Source organism: Phoca vitulina, unplaced genomic scaffold (genome assembly GCF_004348235.1).
Source record: "Phoca vitulina isolate PV1807 unplaced genomic scaffold, GSC_HSeal_1.0 scaffold65, whole genome shotgun sequence".
In the NCBI taxonomy this organism is placed as follows: domain Eukaryota; kingdom Metazoa; phylum Chordata; class Mammalia; order Carnivora; family Phocidae; genus Phoca; species Phoca vitulina.
This window is the reverse complement of record NW_022589768.1, coordinates 4,887,751-4,908,212: the sequence shown is the minus strand read 5'-3', so window position 1 is coordinate 4,908,212 and position 20,462 is coordinate 4,887,751. Positions and strand designations below refer to the sequence as shown.

Below are 20,462 nucleotides of genomic sequence, written 5' to 3'. Positions count from 1 at the left end.
GTTTTTATCTTAAAAGCAATGGGAAGCTGCAGGCTTTTAAGCAGATAGCTGATGTGACTAGATTTAGGATTTTAAATGGTTACTTTGGTTTCTATGAGAAGGAATTAGAGCAAAAACAAAATCAGGGAGATCAGTTAGGAGATGAGGGCAGGAGTTCAGAAAAGAGGATGGTGGTTGTTTGGAGCTGGGGAGTGGCAGTGGGGACAGAGGTCCGACATAGGTTAGAGAGGAATGAGAGAGAGAAAACTGGTGGGGCGTGGTGAGGAAGTGGATTTTGAAGTGACGGAGAGAGGAAGTGTGGAGCACATGCAATAAGCCAAGGGCCCAGTCATAGGTTAGAAACAAAGGGGAAATACACAAAGTCAGCTACCTCAACTCTCACCAGTAGCATTTAAATATTCTTACTTGTGGCTGTGTGTGTGTGTGTGTGTGTCTGTGTGTGTGTGAGTGAGTGAGTGAGACAGAGCCACAAAGCAAGACATACATTGCCCCTCCAGAGCTCACATCTTACAGGACAGACACATTTGTAGATACACAACATCAAAAACAAGGTAATGGAAAAAGACTCAGTGTATGACAAGCCAGAGATCTGTGTCTGTTAAACACTGTTAGGAGGTAGGGATAGGAGAGGCTGGAGCCTGGAGAGGTCTTTAGTTTGCAGGTAATGTGCTAATTACTGGCAGCAATGAGGTGTGTGTGTGTGAGGGGGCGTTGTTTGGTTTTTGTTTTTTTCTGTGTGCTCTTCGCCCAACGTGGGGCTGGAACTCCTGACCCTGAGATCAAGAGTCGCATGCTCTACCGACGGAGCCAGCCAGGCGCCCCCGGCAATGAGGTTTGCCTCTCTTCCAAGACCTGGAGAGGGATGAGTGGGAGATGGAGAGGGACCCAGGCCACGCGGGCTGCTTGCTTTTATCCTCCCAGAGCATGAAGGGGCACATGCAGATGAGCCTGCGCACATCAGATGGTACTGGGGACCGCGAGAGCCCCCGCTGTGTAATGTGCTTACAGCCAGAAGGATCTTTTTCTGATTTAACTGGTAGACTGAAGCCTAGGGTGATCAACTGACCTGTCCAAGGACAGTCGGCTAGTAAACAACCGCATCAAAACCAGAAATGGGGTCTCCTGACCCCTGGTTCTGTGCTGCTTCCACATCCTGCCTCCTAAATGTAGGGTCCCTTACGGACAATGAGCACACACCACGCTCCTCGCTGCATTCAGGGTTATGCTGCTTTAATAATGTAGCTTGTACGTCCCTCCAAGGCCCTAATTGGCTCCTCCGTTTTTTTTTTTTTTAAGATGTATCCATTTATTTATTTACTTATTTTTTAAGATTTTATTTATTTGACAGAGAGAGAAACAGTGAGAGAGGGAACACAAGCAGGGGGAGAGGGAGAGGGAAGAAGCAGGCCTCCCGTGGAGCAGGGAGCCCGATGCGGGGCTCGATCCCAGGACCCTAAGATCATGACCTGAGCCGAAGGCAGATGCCCAACGACTGAGCCACCCAGGCGCCCCAAGATGTATCCATTTATTTTAGAGAGAGAGAGTGCTCGAGAGCAAGCAGGGGGAGAGGGAGAATCTAAGCAGACTCCCCACTGAGTATGGAGCCCCACGCGGGGCTCAATCCCACAACCCTGAGATCAAGACCTGAGCTGAAATCAAGAGTCAGATGCTTAAACAGACTGAGCCACCCAGGCCCCCCTAATTGGCTCCTTCTTACGGGATATCCTTCCAAGACATCTTCCATTAACCCAGTGCAAAATTCTCAGAATGTCACTTCTGCGGGATATCATACTCAATTCTGTACTCTCTCATTCTACATCCTACCCCTGGACAAAACACTCTATCCCTGGGGAGACGGTACCCCTGGATTTCACATAAATTACACCTTACCTCTGCTGGCGAGGCTTTTCCCTTACCTTCACATCTGATTTTTATAAATTACTGCTGTTGTTTAACATATGGATTGTATTTGATTTAGAACAATACTTAGGTAGATAAATGGTGTACTCTCGTATTATCATAAAAGGGAGGCAGAATCATTCCCTGCTAATAGGGATGTGGCTTCCTCTCCTGTTTCAGGCCAGGATAGTATTGGCAAGTATGAACTGGCAAGTTGGAGTCCATCTCTGACTAAGGAATCATTCGAGTATTTACTGAACTTTTTAGAACACTGTTTCATGGGGGAACCGGACAAACTGGAGGGGAGTAAGGCAGGAGAAAAACAAAGGAGTACATTAGAAAAGTTGTGAGATTTATGCAGTTATAAATGTCCAGAAATAGTCTCTCATGGGAAGGAGCTCAGAAATCTAGGACATGGAGACTGAAATTCAGGCAGTGATATTTAAAAACTGAAGATATTCTAATAAAACAGTTAGTGTGGGGACACCTGGATGGCTCAATTGGTTAAGTGTCCGACTCTTGATTTCAGCTCAGGTCATGATCTCGGGGTCCTGGGGTCGAGCCCCACGTCGAGCTCCCCACTCAGTGCGGAATCTGCTTGTCTCCCTCTCCCTCTGCTTGTTCTCTGTCTCTATCTCAAATAAATAAATCTTAAAAAAAAAAAAAAAAAAAAAAAAACGAAAAAAACAGCTAGTGTGCTGTCCCTATATAAATCGTACCTTGGGGAAACCAGAGAGTTGGGAAGAGGGAGTTCTCTTTGTAGAAGTATTCCAGCTAATAAATGAAGAAGGAATAAATTATGGAAATAAAACATCGCCATTTGGCAAACCCAAATGAAATAAGGGCTTATCAATGGCTGCTAACATCATGAGACAAAATAACACTATGTACCTCCCAGTAGAAGGACACAAGATCACTATGGAGTGTTCTTGACCTTCAAAATCTGAATCTGTCATGTTTACAGATCCAAATACCAAAATTAGGAAAGAGGAGGAGGGGCACCTGGCTGGCTCAGTTGGTGGAGCGCGTGGCTCTTGATCTTGGGGTTGTGAGTTTGAGCCCCATGTTGGGTGTAGAGATTAAAGAAATAAAATCTTTAAAAAAGCGGGGCGTGCCTGGGTGGCTCAGCCAGATGAGCATCTTCCTTTGGCTTGGGTCATGATCTCAGGGTCCTGGGGTCAGGCTCCCTGCTCAGGGGGGAGTCTGCTTCTCCCCCTCCCCCTGCCTTCTCCCCCCCCCCCCCCCCCCCCGCCGCTGCTTGTGCTCTCTCTCTCTCACACACACACACTCTCTGTCTCTCTCTCAAATAAATAAATAAAATCTTTAAAAAAAAAGGGTGGGGGAAGCAGAGGATAGAGGAGCACGTTAAAGGACCCCAGAGGATAGAACTGGCCAAACACAGAGCTGGGGGCACACTGCAGGACAGCCAGCTTTCTTCAACAAATAAGTTACAAGAAAAAACCAGAGAGGAAGAGGGGAGTAGATCAAGACTTGTAAGGAACATACCAACCAATCGATATGGAGACCTTATTTGGATTTTGATTCAAACAAACTAAAAAACAACGACAAAAGCAAAAAACATAACTAGGGACATGTGAACATTGACTGAAATATTTGATGATACTGTCAATCACTGCTCATTTTTTTTTTTTCAGCAGAAATAATAGTATTGCAGCTGTGTTTAATAGGAGAGACACCTTTTAAAACAGTGGTTCTCAAAGAGCATGCATCACCATCGCCTGGAGAGCTTATTAAAACACATTGCTGAGCCCCACGCCTAGTTTCTGATTCAGCAGCTCTGGGGTGGGAACTTAGAGTGCGCATTTATAGCAAGTTCCCAGGTGACACTAAGGCTGCTGGTCTGGGCTCACATTCTGAGAACCGCTGCACCGGATTAACCAGATTTTTTAAATCTAATTACTCTTTCAAAGAAAGAGCTTAGGTTATCAGCTGAGTTCTATCCCCCTGGGTTACAGCACTTGGACAGCATTCCACATAATGAAAGAGAATGAACTCTTGTTCCAAGGCTCACGCAATAATTCAGGCTTGAAAGAATACCTCCAGCTCACCTCTTTTCTCTCCAAGTGTGACAAACCTAGCTCCCTCCTTAACCACTTGTGTCCGCCTTCCCCTCCCACTCCCCCAGCACAGGATCCCTGGAACTTAGGCTACATCCCTCCACCATTTCAAATTCAAATTCAAAACGGCTTGATGCATATAATATGGGGCGTCCAGTCCTACATGTAGTGTCTCAGAGACTCTAGCAGATCTCAGAGCTGGTCCGTTCTCTGCTGTTGTAGAGGAGACCTGCAGCCAAATTTTGGCTCTTCTGTCACCTGTATACCCACAATGCATTGTTCGGCGATTTGGGGCCTTAGGTTTTCAACAGGTAAAGAAAGAAAGCTATTATTATGAGAGAAAATGGGACACCTGGAGAAATATTAGCCAGAGTTCCTTGGAGGAAAGACATTTCCAACAATACCAGAACATTGAATTTTAGAGATATTATTACTTTATAATTTAACAACAAAGTGCTTATATGTGTGTGTGTGTGTGTGTGTGTGTGTGTGTGTGTACACATTAGATCCTCACAACAACCTTGTGAGGTAGGTAAGGTAGAGGCTGAGAGAAGGTAAAGTCTGGCCAAATTAAATGTCAGGGCCAGCGCTCAAACACCTTCCCTTCTCAATGAAGGCAGTGTTCTTTCCAACACACTGCCTTCCCTCAATTTATTTCCGTTAAATATAGGAATGTACTAGTGCATAAAATGAATGACTCTAAAAAAATTAAACTTAAAACTAAAGGGCCCATGAGCCAGGTGATTAGAAAACAGGAGTTGTTCCCCTCAGCTGAATGCCAGGAAGGATCCCTGTAATATTTAACGTCTCCGCCATTTTGCTTCAATAGTTTTACAGTCCTCTTCCAGCCTCCTCTGGCTTGCTCATCGCCGGGTATTTTCTATGCCTCAGATGGCAGCAAACCTCCAGTGGGAGTACCTCATACGCTGCTGTACAAAGAGTTTCTGAAATTCTTTCGGCCTTGAAGTCACAAGACCACAAACATCCTCTACGAGAATTCTGCCTTGTCATGGCAATGAGACATCTGGTGACTAACGTCTGCATAGCACCGGATAGGGAGAGTGTTTTCTGTTTTATTAAATCTTTGTGTTCATACCCCAAATCCTCTAGTTGCAATCTAATTTCTTGCAAGTTCTGGGTTTGTGGGGCAGCGCTAATGAATTCTTATTGAATCATAAGGCTAATAAACGTATTGAGGGTCTTTTAAGGGCCAGGTGTTATATAGTATTAAGGGCTTTATAAGATCTCAAATATTAATCATTAATAGTGATATTGTGGCCACATGTCTCTCACTCCTCTTTTAGTAATCAAGCATCAACCATCAAACTCACATTTCCCTAAGGTCAGTTAAAAACACTGAAGGAATGCCTTTTGTATTCAAAACATTATTCGTGGCCTATGGGTTTATCCTCACCATTAAAGCGTAGGAAAAGGCCCAACTTGAGCCACTGATGCCCATGTTCAGGCTTTCTATACATGGAGCACCTGGAGACAACAGAAATGAAAATCTGGAAAGGGGCAGAAGAAGCACTTCAAACCATTTCCTAGATCAAATGGGTATTTTGATGGCATAAGAGATGTGCTTTCTGACGGAAGCTCTTGTCACATCTACTACAGTGGAAAGGTTTTTCTCCTGTATGTGTTCTCTGGTGTGTGAGAAAATGGGAACGCTGATTGAAGGTTTTGCCACACTCGGGACAGTGATAGGGCCTGTCTCCTAAGTGGATTCGTTGATGAGTCATGAAGTGGGAGCTCTGGTTGAAGCTCTTCCCACACTCGCCACATTTGTAGGGTCTTTCCCCCGTGTGGATCCGTTGGTGTTTTATAAGGGCAGAGCTGTCGGCGAATCCCTTCCCACAGTTGTCACACTTAAACGGCCTCTCACCTGTGTGTGTCCTCTGGTGCGTGACCAGGTGTGAGCTCTGACTGAAACTTTTGTGGCAGTAAGGACAGCTGAAAGGCCTTTCTCCCGAGTGAGTACTCATGTGCGCTACAAAGTGAGAACTATCTCTAAAGCCCTTCCCACACTCTGGGCACTTAAAGGGCCGTTCTCCGGTGTGGGTTCGTTGGTGTTTAACCAAGTCTGAGCTCTGGCTAAAACTTTCCCCACAGTCACTACACCTGTAAGGTTTCACTCCCGTGTGGGTCCTCTGATGGGTAATGAAGTTGGAGCTTCGACTAAAGCTTTTATGGCATTCGAGACACGTGTAGGGCTTCTCTCCTGTGTGGGTTCTTTGGTGCATTATGAGGTGTGGCTTCCGCCCAAAGGTCTTTCCACACTGTGGGCACTCATAGGGTCTCTCACCTGTGTGGGTTCTCTGATGTTTGATGAGCGTAGAGCTGTCGCTGAATTTTTTCTCACACCCGCTGCATTGGTAGGGTTTCTCTCCTGTGTGTGTTCTGCGATGGGTGACAAGGTCTGAACTCTGTTTGAAGCCTTTCCCACACTCGATGCATTTATAAGGCCTCTCACCAGTATGGGTTCTTAGGTGTCTTATGAGATAGGAGCTCTGGTTAAAGCTTTTTCCACATTCTGCACACACAGGCTTCTTTCCTACATATCCATCCAGCAGCTTGTTTAAATCCTTCTCCTGTGGAAGCGGCTCCAGTTGGCCCTCTCCTGGTAGGGTTCCATGTTGCCCTTCTACTTCAAGGTCCCTCTCCCAGTTTCCTCCCCATCTAGAAGTATGAGAAATATCTTTATTGGCCCTTTCTGAGGATGTTCCACATTGTTCTGCTGTTTCTGAAACGTCCTGATTGAGTTTTGTCACCTGATTCTCAAAGTCTGAAAAATTAACAAAAGTTAACAGGGAATGAAGTTAACCAGTTATCAGGAAAAAACATCAGAAGGCAGTAAGAAAGACTGAGATTAGCGCTTTGGCAACAGACTACACTTAATTTCACTTTGTGTAAAGTTTTCACTTGGTGAAAAGTTTTTTTTTTTTAATTGTATTTATTTATCTGACAGATACATAGCGAGAGAGGGAACACAAGCAGGGGGAGTGGGAGAGGGAGAAGCAGGCTTCCCGCCGAGCAGGGAGCCCGATGCGGGGCTCGATCCCAGGACCCTGGGACCATGACCTGAGCCGAAGGCAGACGCTTAACGACTGAGCCACCCAGGTGCCCCAAGTTTTTTTTTTTTTTAATTTTTAAAAAAGATTTTATTTTTAAGTAATTTCTACACCCAGTGTGGGGCTCAAACTCACAACCCGGAGATCAAGAGTCGCTTGCTCCACTGACTGAGTCAGCCAGGTGCCTCTCATTTTGTGAAAAGTTTATTGAAGTTCATTAAGCTTACAGAAAACTTAAATTCCTAAACCCTTTTTAAAGATGAATCTTGGGGCGCCTGGGTGGCTCAGTCGTTAAGCGTCTGCCTTTGGCTCAGGTCATGATCCGGGGGTCCTGGGATCGAGCCCCGCATCGGGCTCCCTGCTCGGCGGGAAGCCTGCTTCTCCCTCTCCCTCTGCCCCTGCTTGTGTTCCTGCTCTTGCTGTGTCTCTCTCTGTCAAATAAATAAAATCTTTAAAAATAAATAAATAAATAAATAAATAAAAAGATGAATCTTGAGGGGCGCCTGGGTGGCTCAGTCGGTTAAGCATCCAGCTCTTGATTTTGCCTCGGGTCATGATCTCAGGGTCCCCGGATCGAGCTGCATTTGGGGCTCCACACTTAGCACGGAGTCTGCGTGAGGATTCTCTCTCTCCCTCTCCCCCCGCCCCTCCTCCCGCTCGCACACACTTTCTCTCTCTCTAAAATAAATCTTTAAAAACAAACAAACAAAAAACAACAAATGAAGACTTTAAGGGCACCTGGCTGGCTTAGTCGGTAGAGCATGTGACTCTTGATCTTGGGGTTATGAGTTCAAGCCCTATGTTGGGCATATAAAGTTTACTTAAAAAAAATAAGATGAAGACTTTATTTGGTAAATTACTGATTGCCCAAGAAGTCAAATTTAAACTTCAAATAGTGAGAACAAAAGTCTATGGCAGCATTCCAAAATCTTCATCTAAACAAGGGCTGAGGGCGCCTGGGTGGCTCAGTCAGTTAAGCATCTGCCTTTGACTCAGGTCATGATCCCAGGGTCCTGGGATCAAGCTCTGCATCAGGCTCCCTGCTCAGTGGGGAGTCTGCTTCCCCCTCACCCCCTGCCCCTCCCCATGTCTCATGCTCACTCTCTCTTTCAAATAAATAAAAACAAAATCTTAAAAGCAAAAAACAACCAAGGCTAAAATGCTAGATTTCCTCCCACTGGATAATATCCACATCTCACCCGTATGACTTTCCCTTAGGATCTTCCTTGCCTCAAAATTTTGGAGTGGTAGCAGCCACGGCTCTTCTTTCTGTTCCAGCTGGGAGATTACACTTGGTCTGGAAATCCTATACAAGAAGGTGAATATAGGATATTAATCTGAGCCAACCATACAATGCCTGACCAAAAAGGCAAGCCCTCCTTCCCTAAATAGAGGAGAAAGCCCAGGGAGACGCTAAGCTAAGGTGTGTTTGGTCTCATTGAAAGGGCTGCCATGATGGAGTGATAAAACAGGGTGATCTCCCCAAGAGGCTGAGAAAATAGCCCCTTTCCTCCCATTAAAACAACAACAACAAAACAACCAGACTTGGGTGATAGAAACTCCAGAGTGAGCACAATAATTCATCTCTGAAGGCACAAGGCTAAACCCATATAGAAAGATAATTTTATCAGAAACAATGCCACCATGACCTCACCCTTAGAAAGAATCAGGGAAGTTAACTATAATGTTGGGCTTTAAACTTTTCCCAGAAGGGCAGCAGTAGATACAGCCATGAGAAAAAGACAAACGCTTGTAAAGAGAAAAAAATAAAAAAAAAGGGCAAAGGATATAAATAGGCAATTCACACACAGACACACACATACACGCAGCCTATAAATATGTGAAAAACCTTTAACCTTACCATTAACCAAAGAAATTCAAATAAAAACAATGATACCGTTAGAAAATGTAGTATGGAGGTAAAGAGTGCAAACCACCGAAGTTTCAATCTTAACTCTTCCTCTTACTAGCTGTGTGACTTCAGGAAAGTGACTTAAAGTCTCTGTGTCTCAGGGTCTTCATCTGTAGACTAGGGATAATGATAAGACCTACCTCATAGTGTTGTTGTAAAGATTAAGTGGTAAGTTCCCAATAAATGTTAGCTGTAACTATTATTTAACCCAGACTCTTAAATTATAATACCTACCATGATAGGTAAAATGTAAAGAAATGGACACTTTCATACAATGCTTGCAGGAATAAATAATTCAATCTTTTTGGAAGGCATTGGACAAAAATATCAAATATCTTAGAAATGTATCTATTCTTTGACCTAGCAATTCTAATTCTGGGAATTCTAAGGAAATGAAAAAAAAGTTGTGGGATGCCTGGCTGGCTCAGTTGAAAGAGCATGTGACTCCTGATGTCAGGGTTGTGAGTCTGAGCCCCACACTGGGGGTAGAGATTACAAAAAAAATAAATAAAACTTGAAAAAAATGTTGTGCAAAAGGTATATTAGCTAATTACTAACTAATTATACTTTAATAAGCAAGACCTAAAAAAGAAAGACAGTTAGCTAAGAGATGATCATTACAATACTGGTGAAGATCTGGAAATGACCTAAATGTCCCATGACAAAGGAATAATCATATTTGATTGAGCCATATGAAATTGCCATTGTATAAGTTAAAAAATGGTTTAAAAATGGTCAAGTATATGATTCAATTTAATGTAAGTTATAATATTCCATTCAATAAATTACTAAGTGGTTATTTTAAGCAATGTATAGAAGACTATTTATTGTTGTCAATATATATTCACAATACACTGTGTAAAAAAGTAAGATGCACAACTGAACATACAAGTAAGATCCCAATTTTTTTCTTTTGTTTTTGCTAATTACATATATCCTTAGAACAATGGCTGGAAGGATAGTAACTCTTCAGTCGTGGGATGGAATGGGACTTTGGTTTTCATTTTGTTTCTCTTTTTCTTCAAGGGGCATATATTACTTATGAAATAAAGCAAGGAGAAGGGGTAGCCATTGTATTTTAGAAAGAGCACTGGAGGTTTGTTTTGTTTGTCTGTTTTTGAAGAGACAGGAAAAAACACAGTCCCCCCTTTGCCACAAGACCTGGGTTGGACTCTTACTCTGCCACTTAACTTTGAGTCTTGGGGTCCTGACCTGAAAGAGGGGGATGATAATACCCACATCAGAGGGTTATGGTGAGATATTAACAAGAAAATAAGTATCAAAGATATCCGTGAGCTATAAAGTGCCATAAAAATGAAAGTCATGCCAAAAAAAAAAAAAAGTGGAAGTTATTCTTTTTCTGCCAGGGAGGCAACAAATATTCTCACAGAGAGCTAGCTGGCGCTGTAAGAGACCAGTGTCCCTAGAGACTGCTCAGACTTGGACCTTCTCACAATATCTCAGTCTAAAATCTAAAGGAGAGTAGCAGCCTTACCCTTTGAGAGCCCATTCTTCAAACTGTGCTGGGTGGTATCCTTGAATAGGATTTTCTAAGCGGTGTCCAGGTAACCCACTCTTCCCTGAAGTCCCCAGCCACATCATTGAGAGTCATCAGTTCCTAAAGCAAGAGACCTCAGTATGCATCAGAAGCTCTCTGGACATTCTAGCCATTGTCTCAAAACCAAAAGACAGTCCCAGCGGCCACCAGTGTACCAAAAGAACCCCCCCCCCCTTCCCTTGGCCAACACTCACATCATGAAGTGAGGCCTGGAGCTCCCAAACACATCTACAGAACCCTCAGTCTTTGGAAAATTAACTTTTTGAGAAATAAATTGTTCATGATGGACAAGATAAAGAAGAGAATGTGCGGGGATGACTTGATTTGTGAAAAGCTCTCCAGCTACGTTTTCCTCAGCAAGCTAGGAAATTGTGGACTTCATTATACTCATCTTAGTTATGAGAACAGTTGACTTTTCCTGGCTTGTAGATTTGGTGTCAACCTCAAAGAACAGACTACACAGAACCCCAAAGGGAAGACCCTGGGTACCATTCTACTTCAAGGTTTAATGGAATCAGAAATGAGATTTAAAAAGACATGGATACGCTGTAAAATAAAGTAAAATTTAATGAAGATAAGCACAAAGCAAAACCCACGGGGCCTGAAAACAATCACTGACACACTGATAAAACTGACAGCAGTACCAAGAAAAAATTATTTGGAGGGCGATGGTCGGATTACTAGATGGATCAGTGATTTATTCAGTAATATGTTGTAAGGCATTAGGAGTCACAAAGAAATATAATGGGTTTTTTTGGTTTTGTTTTGGGGTCTTTTGTGTTTTTTGGGGGGTGGGGGTGGCTTAAAGAGTTTCCAAGAGAAACAAACACAAGGCAGCCAGCTGAACCTGCTACAAAAAATTCTGCATTTCACCGGACGATGGACCAGACTGGAGTGAGGAAGCTTCACTCTTGCCCCGTGTTTTGTCTCGCCAATCAAAGCACCCGGGTCCGACTAGAAGACACTCACACTTCTCCTGGAAATATTTATGCATTTCCACACGCTGCTATTGGTCATTTATAAAGTACTGAATTTTTAAGGACCTAAACACCGCAGGGATACATTTCATCTCTGGATTTAAATAACGTCATTAGGAGGTAAGTTTGGAGCACAAATTTTATTTCTACATCCATTAGGGGCCCACTTGCAGGAGACAGCGGGACTGAGGGGGTTCACAGTCACGGCACAGAAACCTTGTTTCTCACCCCGTCTCCTGCCCCCCGCCCCGACAGGTGAGCCCCGCAGGCCCCAGGGCGCAGAGGTGCTGACTCAGTGCCATCGTGAGCAGCCCCAGTCCGCTCGCTGGGGTTATTAATAGGGACATGACGGCACGGGTGGGCCGACACCCGTCCCCCCGCCCTCCCCTGCCAGTGCTGGAGGCCCGACCAGGGCGCCGCGGTCACAGGGTCACGGCGCTAAGCTGAAGCCCGGAGAGCACCTCCGAGGAGCAAGAACATTGATCGAGAGGATGGGCTCTCCCGACGACGGCACACAAAGCCGCAGCCACCTGTCCCCACTCTTCAGCAACCCCCCGCGGGCTCCGAAAGGCGGGCGCGGGGACCTGGCAGGGACCACATCGCGGCGGCGGGCGAGTCCCCTCCACGCCCCTCAGCAGCTCCCAGGCTACAGCAGCGGTCTCCTTGCCCGCGTCACTCACCGCCCCGGGGCCCGGCCGGGGATGGAGCAGGAAGTGAGAGTCCTCCACCGCCGAGCCGCCCCCGGACCACGACGCCGAGGCAGTCCCTCCCTGAACCCGACCGGGATTCGTGACAGGGCTGTGGGGACACAGGTGGGACTCTAGGCTCGACAGCCCGCAGCCGGAAAACACCGCCCCTGTCCCCTTACCATTGGCTCCTCATTTTCCGCGACCAGAAGCCTCGTCCGCTCATAGGCCGGTAGAGCTTTCCATCACCGCGCGGCCTTCTGGGAAATGTAGTCTCGAACAAGACCTCAAAGGACTCGGAGTCCCGGGAAACCCAGGTCCAAGCGGTGGCGAGTACTAAGCCCAGTTCTCCCGACGGCGGGAACTGCTTCTCTCGAGTTGACAGAGGGATCTGCAGACGCGAAACTCGTGGCCTCACCCGACTGCCGCGGAGCAGCCACGTGCCAACGGCGGCGTCTCCCGCGCTCCGGCACCTCGGCCCCTGCCAAGCGCCGGGCAGCTCGTCGCCGCCGGCTTGTGGATGCTCCTCTGCCGGGTCCCCGATCCCGGAGGGCCAGAGCCTGCGTTGGTGTCTGCCGCCAGCCGGTTCCAGGGCAACTCAGACGATGCATTAAGAAACTCCAGGCAGAAGCCGTTAGCAGAAAACAGACGTTCTGCTCCCCTCCGCTGGCCTCACAAGGCCACTGGTTAACACACCTGATGATAGCCAGAGGAGGCGGGCTAGGGTGTCCAATAGTCTAGGAAACGTGTATTGGTTCCAAACTGTGGAGGCTACTGGGTCTCTTATGTGACAACTAGTGTTCACTTTGGGCCAGGCCCTACCTAAAAAATAATAGAAGCCTTTCTTTACAATGAAGAAAACGCACCTGTCTACCCTATTTGTTGATTCAGTGCGAAGAAGAGAAGAGGAAGAGGAAGAGGAAGAAGAGGAAGAGGAAGAGGAAGAAGAAGAAGAAGAAGAAGAAGAAGAAGAAAAAGAACAACAACAACAAAACAACAACAACAACAACCACAGCAACAACAACATTTTGTTCTTTTAGAATTACCAGTGCATGGCTAACGTGAAGACTCCCTCAATGCTAATTCAACCATTCCTTCAACAAACATATATGGTGCATCTTCCAACATCTTCCAACAAATAGTTACTGGGAATGTTCTACATTCCAGATTGTTCTGGGCACTGTGGTTACCCACAGGAATCACGTATGACCATTGCTTTCATGAAGCTCACAGGCCAACAGGGGAGAGAAACCATAGAAGATATTAAATACCAAATAATATGGTCTTTTTTCCCCCCATATAGCTAGTGCATCTCAATTATTTTTGCTATGTCACTGTAGTCATCTGCAAGATAACCACAGTAGTAGTTGGGAGAATTCTGTCCACGATAAACAAATGTCTGGTTTTGCTTAGCAGATTTATTTTAGTTAGACGGAAATAGGGAAAACAAATCTCAAGGGAACCCAGAAACAGCGAGGAACACCCTGCAAACCTAGGGAGTGCCAGGCCTCATATAACTGGAATATAGTTCAGGACCTGGAGAATCAAAGGAATCTCCAGGCCCCTCTGGGGTCTTTCTGGAATTCTGCCATCAGGAAGATTCCATGGCTCTTCAGTCAATCAGCAAGGAGTGTGGAAGGGAGAGGAATGAAGTCACTGAACCTGACTGCGGCTATCCCTTACCTCTCTCTCTGGCCTCTGTTTCTTCTGCCCCAGCCTTGTTCTCTCAGCATTGTATTCATCATAAGCAGATGTGTGGGAAGAAGAAGGGGAGGAGAAGCTTGATGGTATAATAAAAGCAGCCAGTTAGAGGACATGAGGCCATGTACCCCAGGTGGCCACTTAGGGAAGGCCCATGACCTGTTAGGAGTTGGGTGCTCACAGGTGTGCCAGAGAGAAGGCAATGCAGGAGGAGAGGATGAAAAGAGAGAAAGATTTTTAGCAGGTGCTGTCACTGGATTTTTAAAATTTTTTTAAATTTTTTTGTTTTTATTTTTTTGAGAGAGGGAGAGTGAGCAGGGGGGAGGGGTAGAGGGAGAGAGAGAGAATCTTTTTTTTTTTAAGATTTATTTGAGAGAGAGAACAAGTAGGAGGGGCAGAGGGAGAGGGAGAGACTCTCAAGCAGACTCCATGCTGAGCACGAGCCCCACGTGGAGCCCCATTCCATGACACCAAGATCATGACCTAAGCCAAAACCAAGGGTCGGACACTTAACCAACTGCGCCAGCCAGGCGCCCTAGAGAGAGAGAGAATCTTTTTTTTATTTTTTATTTTTATTGTTATGTTAATCCCCATACATTACATCATTAGTTTTAGATGTAGTGTTCCATGATTCATTGTTTGTGCATAACACCCAGTGCTCCATGCAGAACGTGCCCTCCTCAATACCCATCACCAGGCTAACCCATCCTCCCACCCCCCTCCCCTCTAGAACCCTCAGTTTGTTTTTCAGAGTCCATCGTCTCTCATGGTTCATCTCCCCCTCCGATTTCCCCCCCTTCATTCTTCCCCTCCTGCTACATTCTTCTTCTTTTTTTCTTTCTTAACATATATTGCATTATTTGTTTCAGAGGTACAGATCTGAGATTCAACAGTCTTGCACAATTCACAGCGCTTACCAGAACACATACCCTCCCCAGTGTCCATTACCCAGTCACCCCATCCCTCCCACCCCACCCCCCACTCCAGCAACCCTCAGTTTGTTTCCTGAGATTAAGAATTGCTCGTATCAGTGAGGTCATATGATACATGTCTTTCTCTGTTTGACTTATTGAGAGAGAGAGAATCTTAAGCAGGTTCCACGCTCAGCACAGAGCCCAACATGGGGCTCAATCTCACGACCCTGAGATCATGACCTGAGCTGAAATCAAAAGTCAGACACTTAACTGACCAAGCCACCCAGACGCCCCATGTAACTGGAATTTCTAAGGGAGTATATTATCTATTGCTGCATAACAAATTACCCCTCAAGCTTTGTGGTATAAAACGACAAACATTTATTATGGTTTCTATGGGTCAGGAATCTGAACATTAGTTGGGTGTCTCTAACTGAGTGTCTCCCATGAGATCGTGTTCCAGGTGTGGACTGAGGCTGCACTTATCCCAAGGCCTGACTGAGGCTGGAGGATGTGCTCCCAAGCTCACTCACGTGGCGGTCTCCTCACACGTAGGCCTCTCCTCACAACGTGGCAGCTGGTTTCCCTAGAGTGAGAGAGTTGAGAGAAAGAAGCAGAAGCTTACCTAGTCTCGGAAGTGACATCCCATCCCTTCTGTCATGTGCTCTTCGTCATGCAGACCAACCCTGGTACAATATGGGACTAGGACTTGAATATTAGGGGGCACAGGTCATTGGGCCACCTTGGAGACTGGCTGCCACAGGACTAAACTGAATTTTAAGACATTTTCCTTGTGACATACTCTGTCAAATCCCTGTGACACCTCCTTCAGGAAACTTCTAGTAGCGACATGTATGGGGGAGCGGGGGGTGGGCAGTCACAATGTACACAGTATGACACAGATGTAAAAAAAAAAAAAAGTTTTTTTTTTTTAAGTGTCTATAATTAAACTAAGATTCCTCAGGAGATTCTCATTCCTGGGCAGTTATTCAGCTTACCAGTTTAAAATAACATTCTGGGTTTAAAATAGTCAAATTTGGGTAAACCTTAGTCAATTTAAAGTTTAAACTCCCTATGAGAGCTGTCTGTCTCCCCCCAGGGTCTCCCTTCCACTTACCCTTTCCCAAGATGATATGGGATTACAAGGGGAAGCACTGGGGAAAGGGGCCCCAGTTCTCAGCTGACCTTCTCCACTGGCTCCTGCTCATCCACTCGTGCTCACCTCACCTCACCAGACCTCCGTGTCAGCCTCTGGACTCATTTCATCTCCACTGACCCGTTCACGCCTGGCGGCCTGTTCTCTCTAGTACCTGTTTGGGCTCCTGCCCTGACACCTTGGCCACAGGTCCTCAGCCATATGGTGACCCTTTGGGAGGCTTCCTGGCTCTCAAATTCGGCTACTCCGATTACCTTCATCGGAAGCACTTGGAGACTTCTAGAACCCTCCATGCTCTACAGCATAAGTCTTGGGGTGCTACCTCTGACCCTCTTTCTGCCCAATTCATCTATGGCTGCCATTTCTACCCTAATGTAACTACCACATGTTGACTTGGGGATGCTCTCTGGGTCAGTTTCCATTCACAGTTCAAATAAGAAACAGGCAGCAATTTCTTTTATGTCAGTTTCCCTTTCAACCCCTCTGCGGTTCTTATCATCACTTTCCCACTTCTCCTCCCGTTGGGGATAAATTTCCTGGCCTACTTTTAATGGCAGAAGGCTGCCTGGAAGCCTCTCTACAAGGAACTGCGCTTGGCTATGTGTAAAAGAAACCTGACTCCTGTGGTGTCTCCAAATTAGGGGCTGTTTTTCTCATGTATCAAGAAGTGTAGGGGGCGCCTGGGTGGCTCAGTCCATTAAGCGTCTGCCTTCGGCTCAGGTCATGATCCCAGAGTCCTGGGATCGAGCCCCGCATCGGGCTCCCTGCTCTGCGGGGAGCCTGCTTCTCCCTCTGCCTCTGCCCCTCTCCCTGCTCATGCACTCTCTCTCTCTGTCAAATAAATAAACAAAAAAAATCTAAAAAAAAAAAAAAAGTGTAGGAAGTAGGGCTGGGTCAGCAACTCTGGGATGCCTTCAAGGACTCGGGCATCCTCTGTCTCCCTGCTCTGCCAACCTTAGTGGGTGCCTCTGGTCTTGGTCACTTCTAGTCATCATGTCTGGGTTCCAGGATAGAATAGCGCTCTGCCATTAAATGCTATCACCACTGAAATAACGTAGAACATGGAAAAATGAAAAATGTAAAAAAAAAAAAAAACATGTGGCAAAACAGGTGAAATATGATCCCATTGGTATGTAGTAGATATTTGTCATTTATCCACCCGCACACTATCCTTCTACAAGAAATGGTACCTGATCTTTCTGGAGAAAACAGCACCCTGGTTCAGATGCGAGCTGGTATCTTCTTACACGACCCTCCCTCTGTCACTGGGTGTGGTTTGGAAGTGGGGACTGGACCCCGACTGAGCCGGTCATAGCACCGTGCCACCTGGCCATGACGATCTGTCAGAGAGTGTGCAGGTAACTCAAGCTGAGCCTGTCAGGACCTGCCCTGGCACTTCTGAATCTGGAACCAAAGAACAAAGACCTTTTCCTGCCTACAGGTGAAGATGGGAAGAGGTGATGGGCAGCCTGTTTCCTGCCACATGAACTGCAGCCTGAGAGAGTGAGAGGGTCACAGAGAGCCAGAAGCAGGGAAGCAGTCCTGAGAGACTTTAAGTCTTTGGTCACTGAGGCCAGAAATAACCCTGACTTTTCCTTAAGTTTGTTTTATGAGTCAATGAATATTCCTTTCTTGCCTAAGCTAGTTTGAGTGGTAAAGTTCAGGCACTTGAAATTGAAAAATTCCCCACTAATGCACCATTTCTGCTGGAAAAAAAAAATCCATGCATGTGTATACACACACGTATACATACATAAATGTGGGGATAGCTTTTGCTCCTCTGTATTTTACATCTTTTTCAATAAACCCATTAATTTTTTAAGGCTGTGTTTTAGAATTATCCATTTAAATGTACTCTTTGTGAAGGGTTCAGATAATTCACCTAAAAGAGAATAAAATTAGAAACAAAATGAGCAGCTTTCATCCTTGTTCATAATAACAAACAGCAAAATTATTTGAAACCCTTTGAAGCTGAACCACTTCCAGGATAATTAACCAATTCAACTCCTTCTTGGTAGAGATTGGAAACAAAGCATCTAAGGCCTAATGTGATAAAAAGGATCCCGCAGGGATTATCACCAACTGATATGATAATGAAGTAGTTCTCTTAAGAACCCCCTCTTTACAAAAGATACAGTTTATCTTCTGTAAAGATATGTTCTCATTTGGAGGAGGGCCCGACATTTCCAGAAGGCTTCCCTACAACCTCCTTCTAAGATCTGGGAACCAACTTTGTTTCTTGTCTCTGGTAAGCCAACATCGCTCATAAAAGACTTTTCTGTGTACAGTGAATCGTATGAGGAAGCCTTTGTAACCCTCACAGGCTAATTTTTGCAAGACAGACATTCTCTATTTAAAAATGCATGTTGAAATCACATATTCCACCACTGTGGGAAGTTTCTTATTTCCTCTAATAAAAAACTTTTATTTATTTTTATGATTATGTAAGTAATAGGCATTCAGTTTTGAAAAATTAGAAATATAGAGAAATAGAGAAATCCTACCACCCACTAAAAAAACACTTAATATTTTGCTACATATCTTTCCTGTGTGTGTGTGTGTGTGTGCGCACACACTAAAAAATTTTGGCTGAGCCGAAACTACAGTTCAGATATTTCCAGGGAGAAGGGAGAATTCTTTCTTTCCCTACTCCATTTGATGTTCTTATGTGTCTTGGCATCTGGTGTCTTACTTTTCTGTTTAAAGGAGAGAGGAGATTTTGGGGACAGAGGTGCCTGGGGAGAAGAGATGAAGGCAATCTGGGGAACAGTTTGGTGTCTGGAGTGTTTCTCCAGCTACTTAGGAAAGCAGACAAAGAAATGCAGAGAGCCGTGCCCAGTAGAGCCTGGCTGGGACTTTGGGCACCAGCTCTGCTCTCTGGGGCTCAGGGACGCCTTGCAACCCAGAACTGGAGAGAGGCCCCCTCCTAACCCGTGGGATGGTATTGCCTGGAGGACGTCGCAGGGCCAAGCTTAACAAGGGAGGTAGTGCTACATCTGGGGATGCCTCTAAGAAAAGGGAAGAATTTTCCGAGTGAGGGAAGGACATGGAGGTCTTGTAGTCAAGGAGATGAACTTTAGAACAGTGCTTCCCAAACGTTAATAGTCACATGAATCACCCTGGGTGGGGGGTGGGGGGGTGCCTTTTTTTTTTTTAACTTTTAAATGCCTTTTAAAATTTTGGTCATTTTTAACTTTTAATGACATTAACACAGCACTGTATTTACTGGGAACCTTATACTTCACATTACACTTCTATAGATGATCTAAATTAAAGCCACAAGATTTTCACCTTGTACTACTTGGGGAACAATGCAGATCAGATGGCATTTCTTTCTACTATAATGATTTAAGCGGCATTTTCTTTTCCTATCCCATGGGAACAAAAGAAATATTTGATTAAAGATTGCAGGCAATGTGCTATGTTGGCTTCATTTAAAAAATGTTTTTGAGATAAAATTCAAAAATTTTAAGTGTACAACTCAGTGGTGTTTAGTATATTCACAATGTTGGACAACCGTCACCACTATCTAATTCCAGAGCATTTCCATCACCCGCCCCCCAAAAGAAACCCATCACCCATTTTCAGTGACTCCGGATGCCTCCTTTCTCCCATTCCCTAGGCGAACACTCATCTACTTTTTGTCTCTATAGATCTGCCTATCTTGGACATTTCAAATGAATGGGGGGTCCTTGGGTGGCTCAGTCGGTTAAGCCTATGCCTTTGGCTCAGGTCATGATGGGATTGAGCCCCGTGTTGGGCTCTCTGCTCAGCGGGGAGCCTGCTTCTCCCTCTCCTGCTGCCACTCCCCCTGCTTGTGCTCTCTCCCAAATAAATTTTTAAAAAATTATTTTTTTTTTAAAAGAGAGGAATCCTGGGGTTCCTGGGTGGCTCAGTTGGTTAAGCGTCTGCCTTCGGCTCAGGTCATGATCTCAGGGTCCTGGGATCAAGCCCCACATCAGGCTCCCTGCTCAGCGGTGAGTCTGCTTCTCCCTCTCCCTCTGTGATCTCTCTCTCGCTCTCACTATCTCTCAAATAAATAAATAAAAATCTTAAAAAAAGTGGAATCCTGCTGTTGCACTTTTGTCAAAGCGAAGGAGGCTTTAATCTTCAGCATGGAGTTCTACCTTCAATAAGCCATTCCTCACCATGAACACACAAGAGAACTTTTGTCTCACAGCCCAGAATTGACCTTGACAAACATTTTCAAGCACTATCTACAAGCAACAAATGGTCATTAATTGTAGTGACTGTTTATTATCAACAATGGAAATACAAGGTCCCTGATTTATGAATTTGTTAATTGCTCTTCCTTTTATGGGTCTTTCCCATAGGAGATGGGCGTGCCTCTTTTGTGAGAATATTTCTGGGCCCGGGATATCAAGAGACAAGCTGACACACATCCGCCTAAATAAATTACCGTATTTCATCTAAAATGCCACCACGGGCCACTAAGAAAGGGAACGAAACTGTCAATTAAGCTCTGAGATTTTGTCAGTTGTAAGATGCA

At 45.3% G+C, this 20,462-nt stretch overlaps 1 protein-coding gene across 2 annotated transcripts; it reads right to left on the bottom strand.

Moving 5' to 3' along the window:
* Window positions 1-5,301: 5,301 nt before the first annotated feature.
* On the bottom strand, window positions 5,302-12,323 carry ZNF774 (zinc finger protein 774). Of its 2 annotated transcripts, XM_032392124.1 has the most exons (4): window positions 12,176-12,323; window positions 10,456-10,578; window positions 8,248-8,354; window positions 5,302-6,762 (listed from the first exon to the last, which is right to left on the bottom strand). In XM_032392124.1, the coding sequence occupies exons 2-4, from the start codon at window positions 10,560-10,562 to the stop codon at window positions 5,522-5,524; spliced, it is 1,455 nt and encodes a 484-aa protein (XP_032248015.1). In that variant the 5' UTR covers window positions 10,563-10,578; window positions 12,176-12,323; the 3' UTR covers window positions 5,302-5,521. The 2 variants fall into 2 exon arrangements, with proteins under 2 accessions (XP_032248015.1, XP_032248016.1); XM_032392125.1 differs by lacking the exon at window positions 12,176-12,323 and having other exon boundaries at window positions 10,456-11,836.
* Between the last annotated feature and the right edge of the window lie 8,139 nt (window positions 12,324-20,462).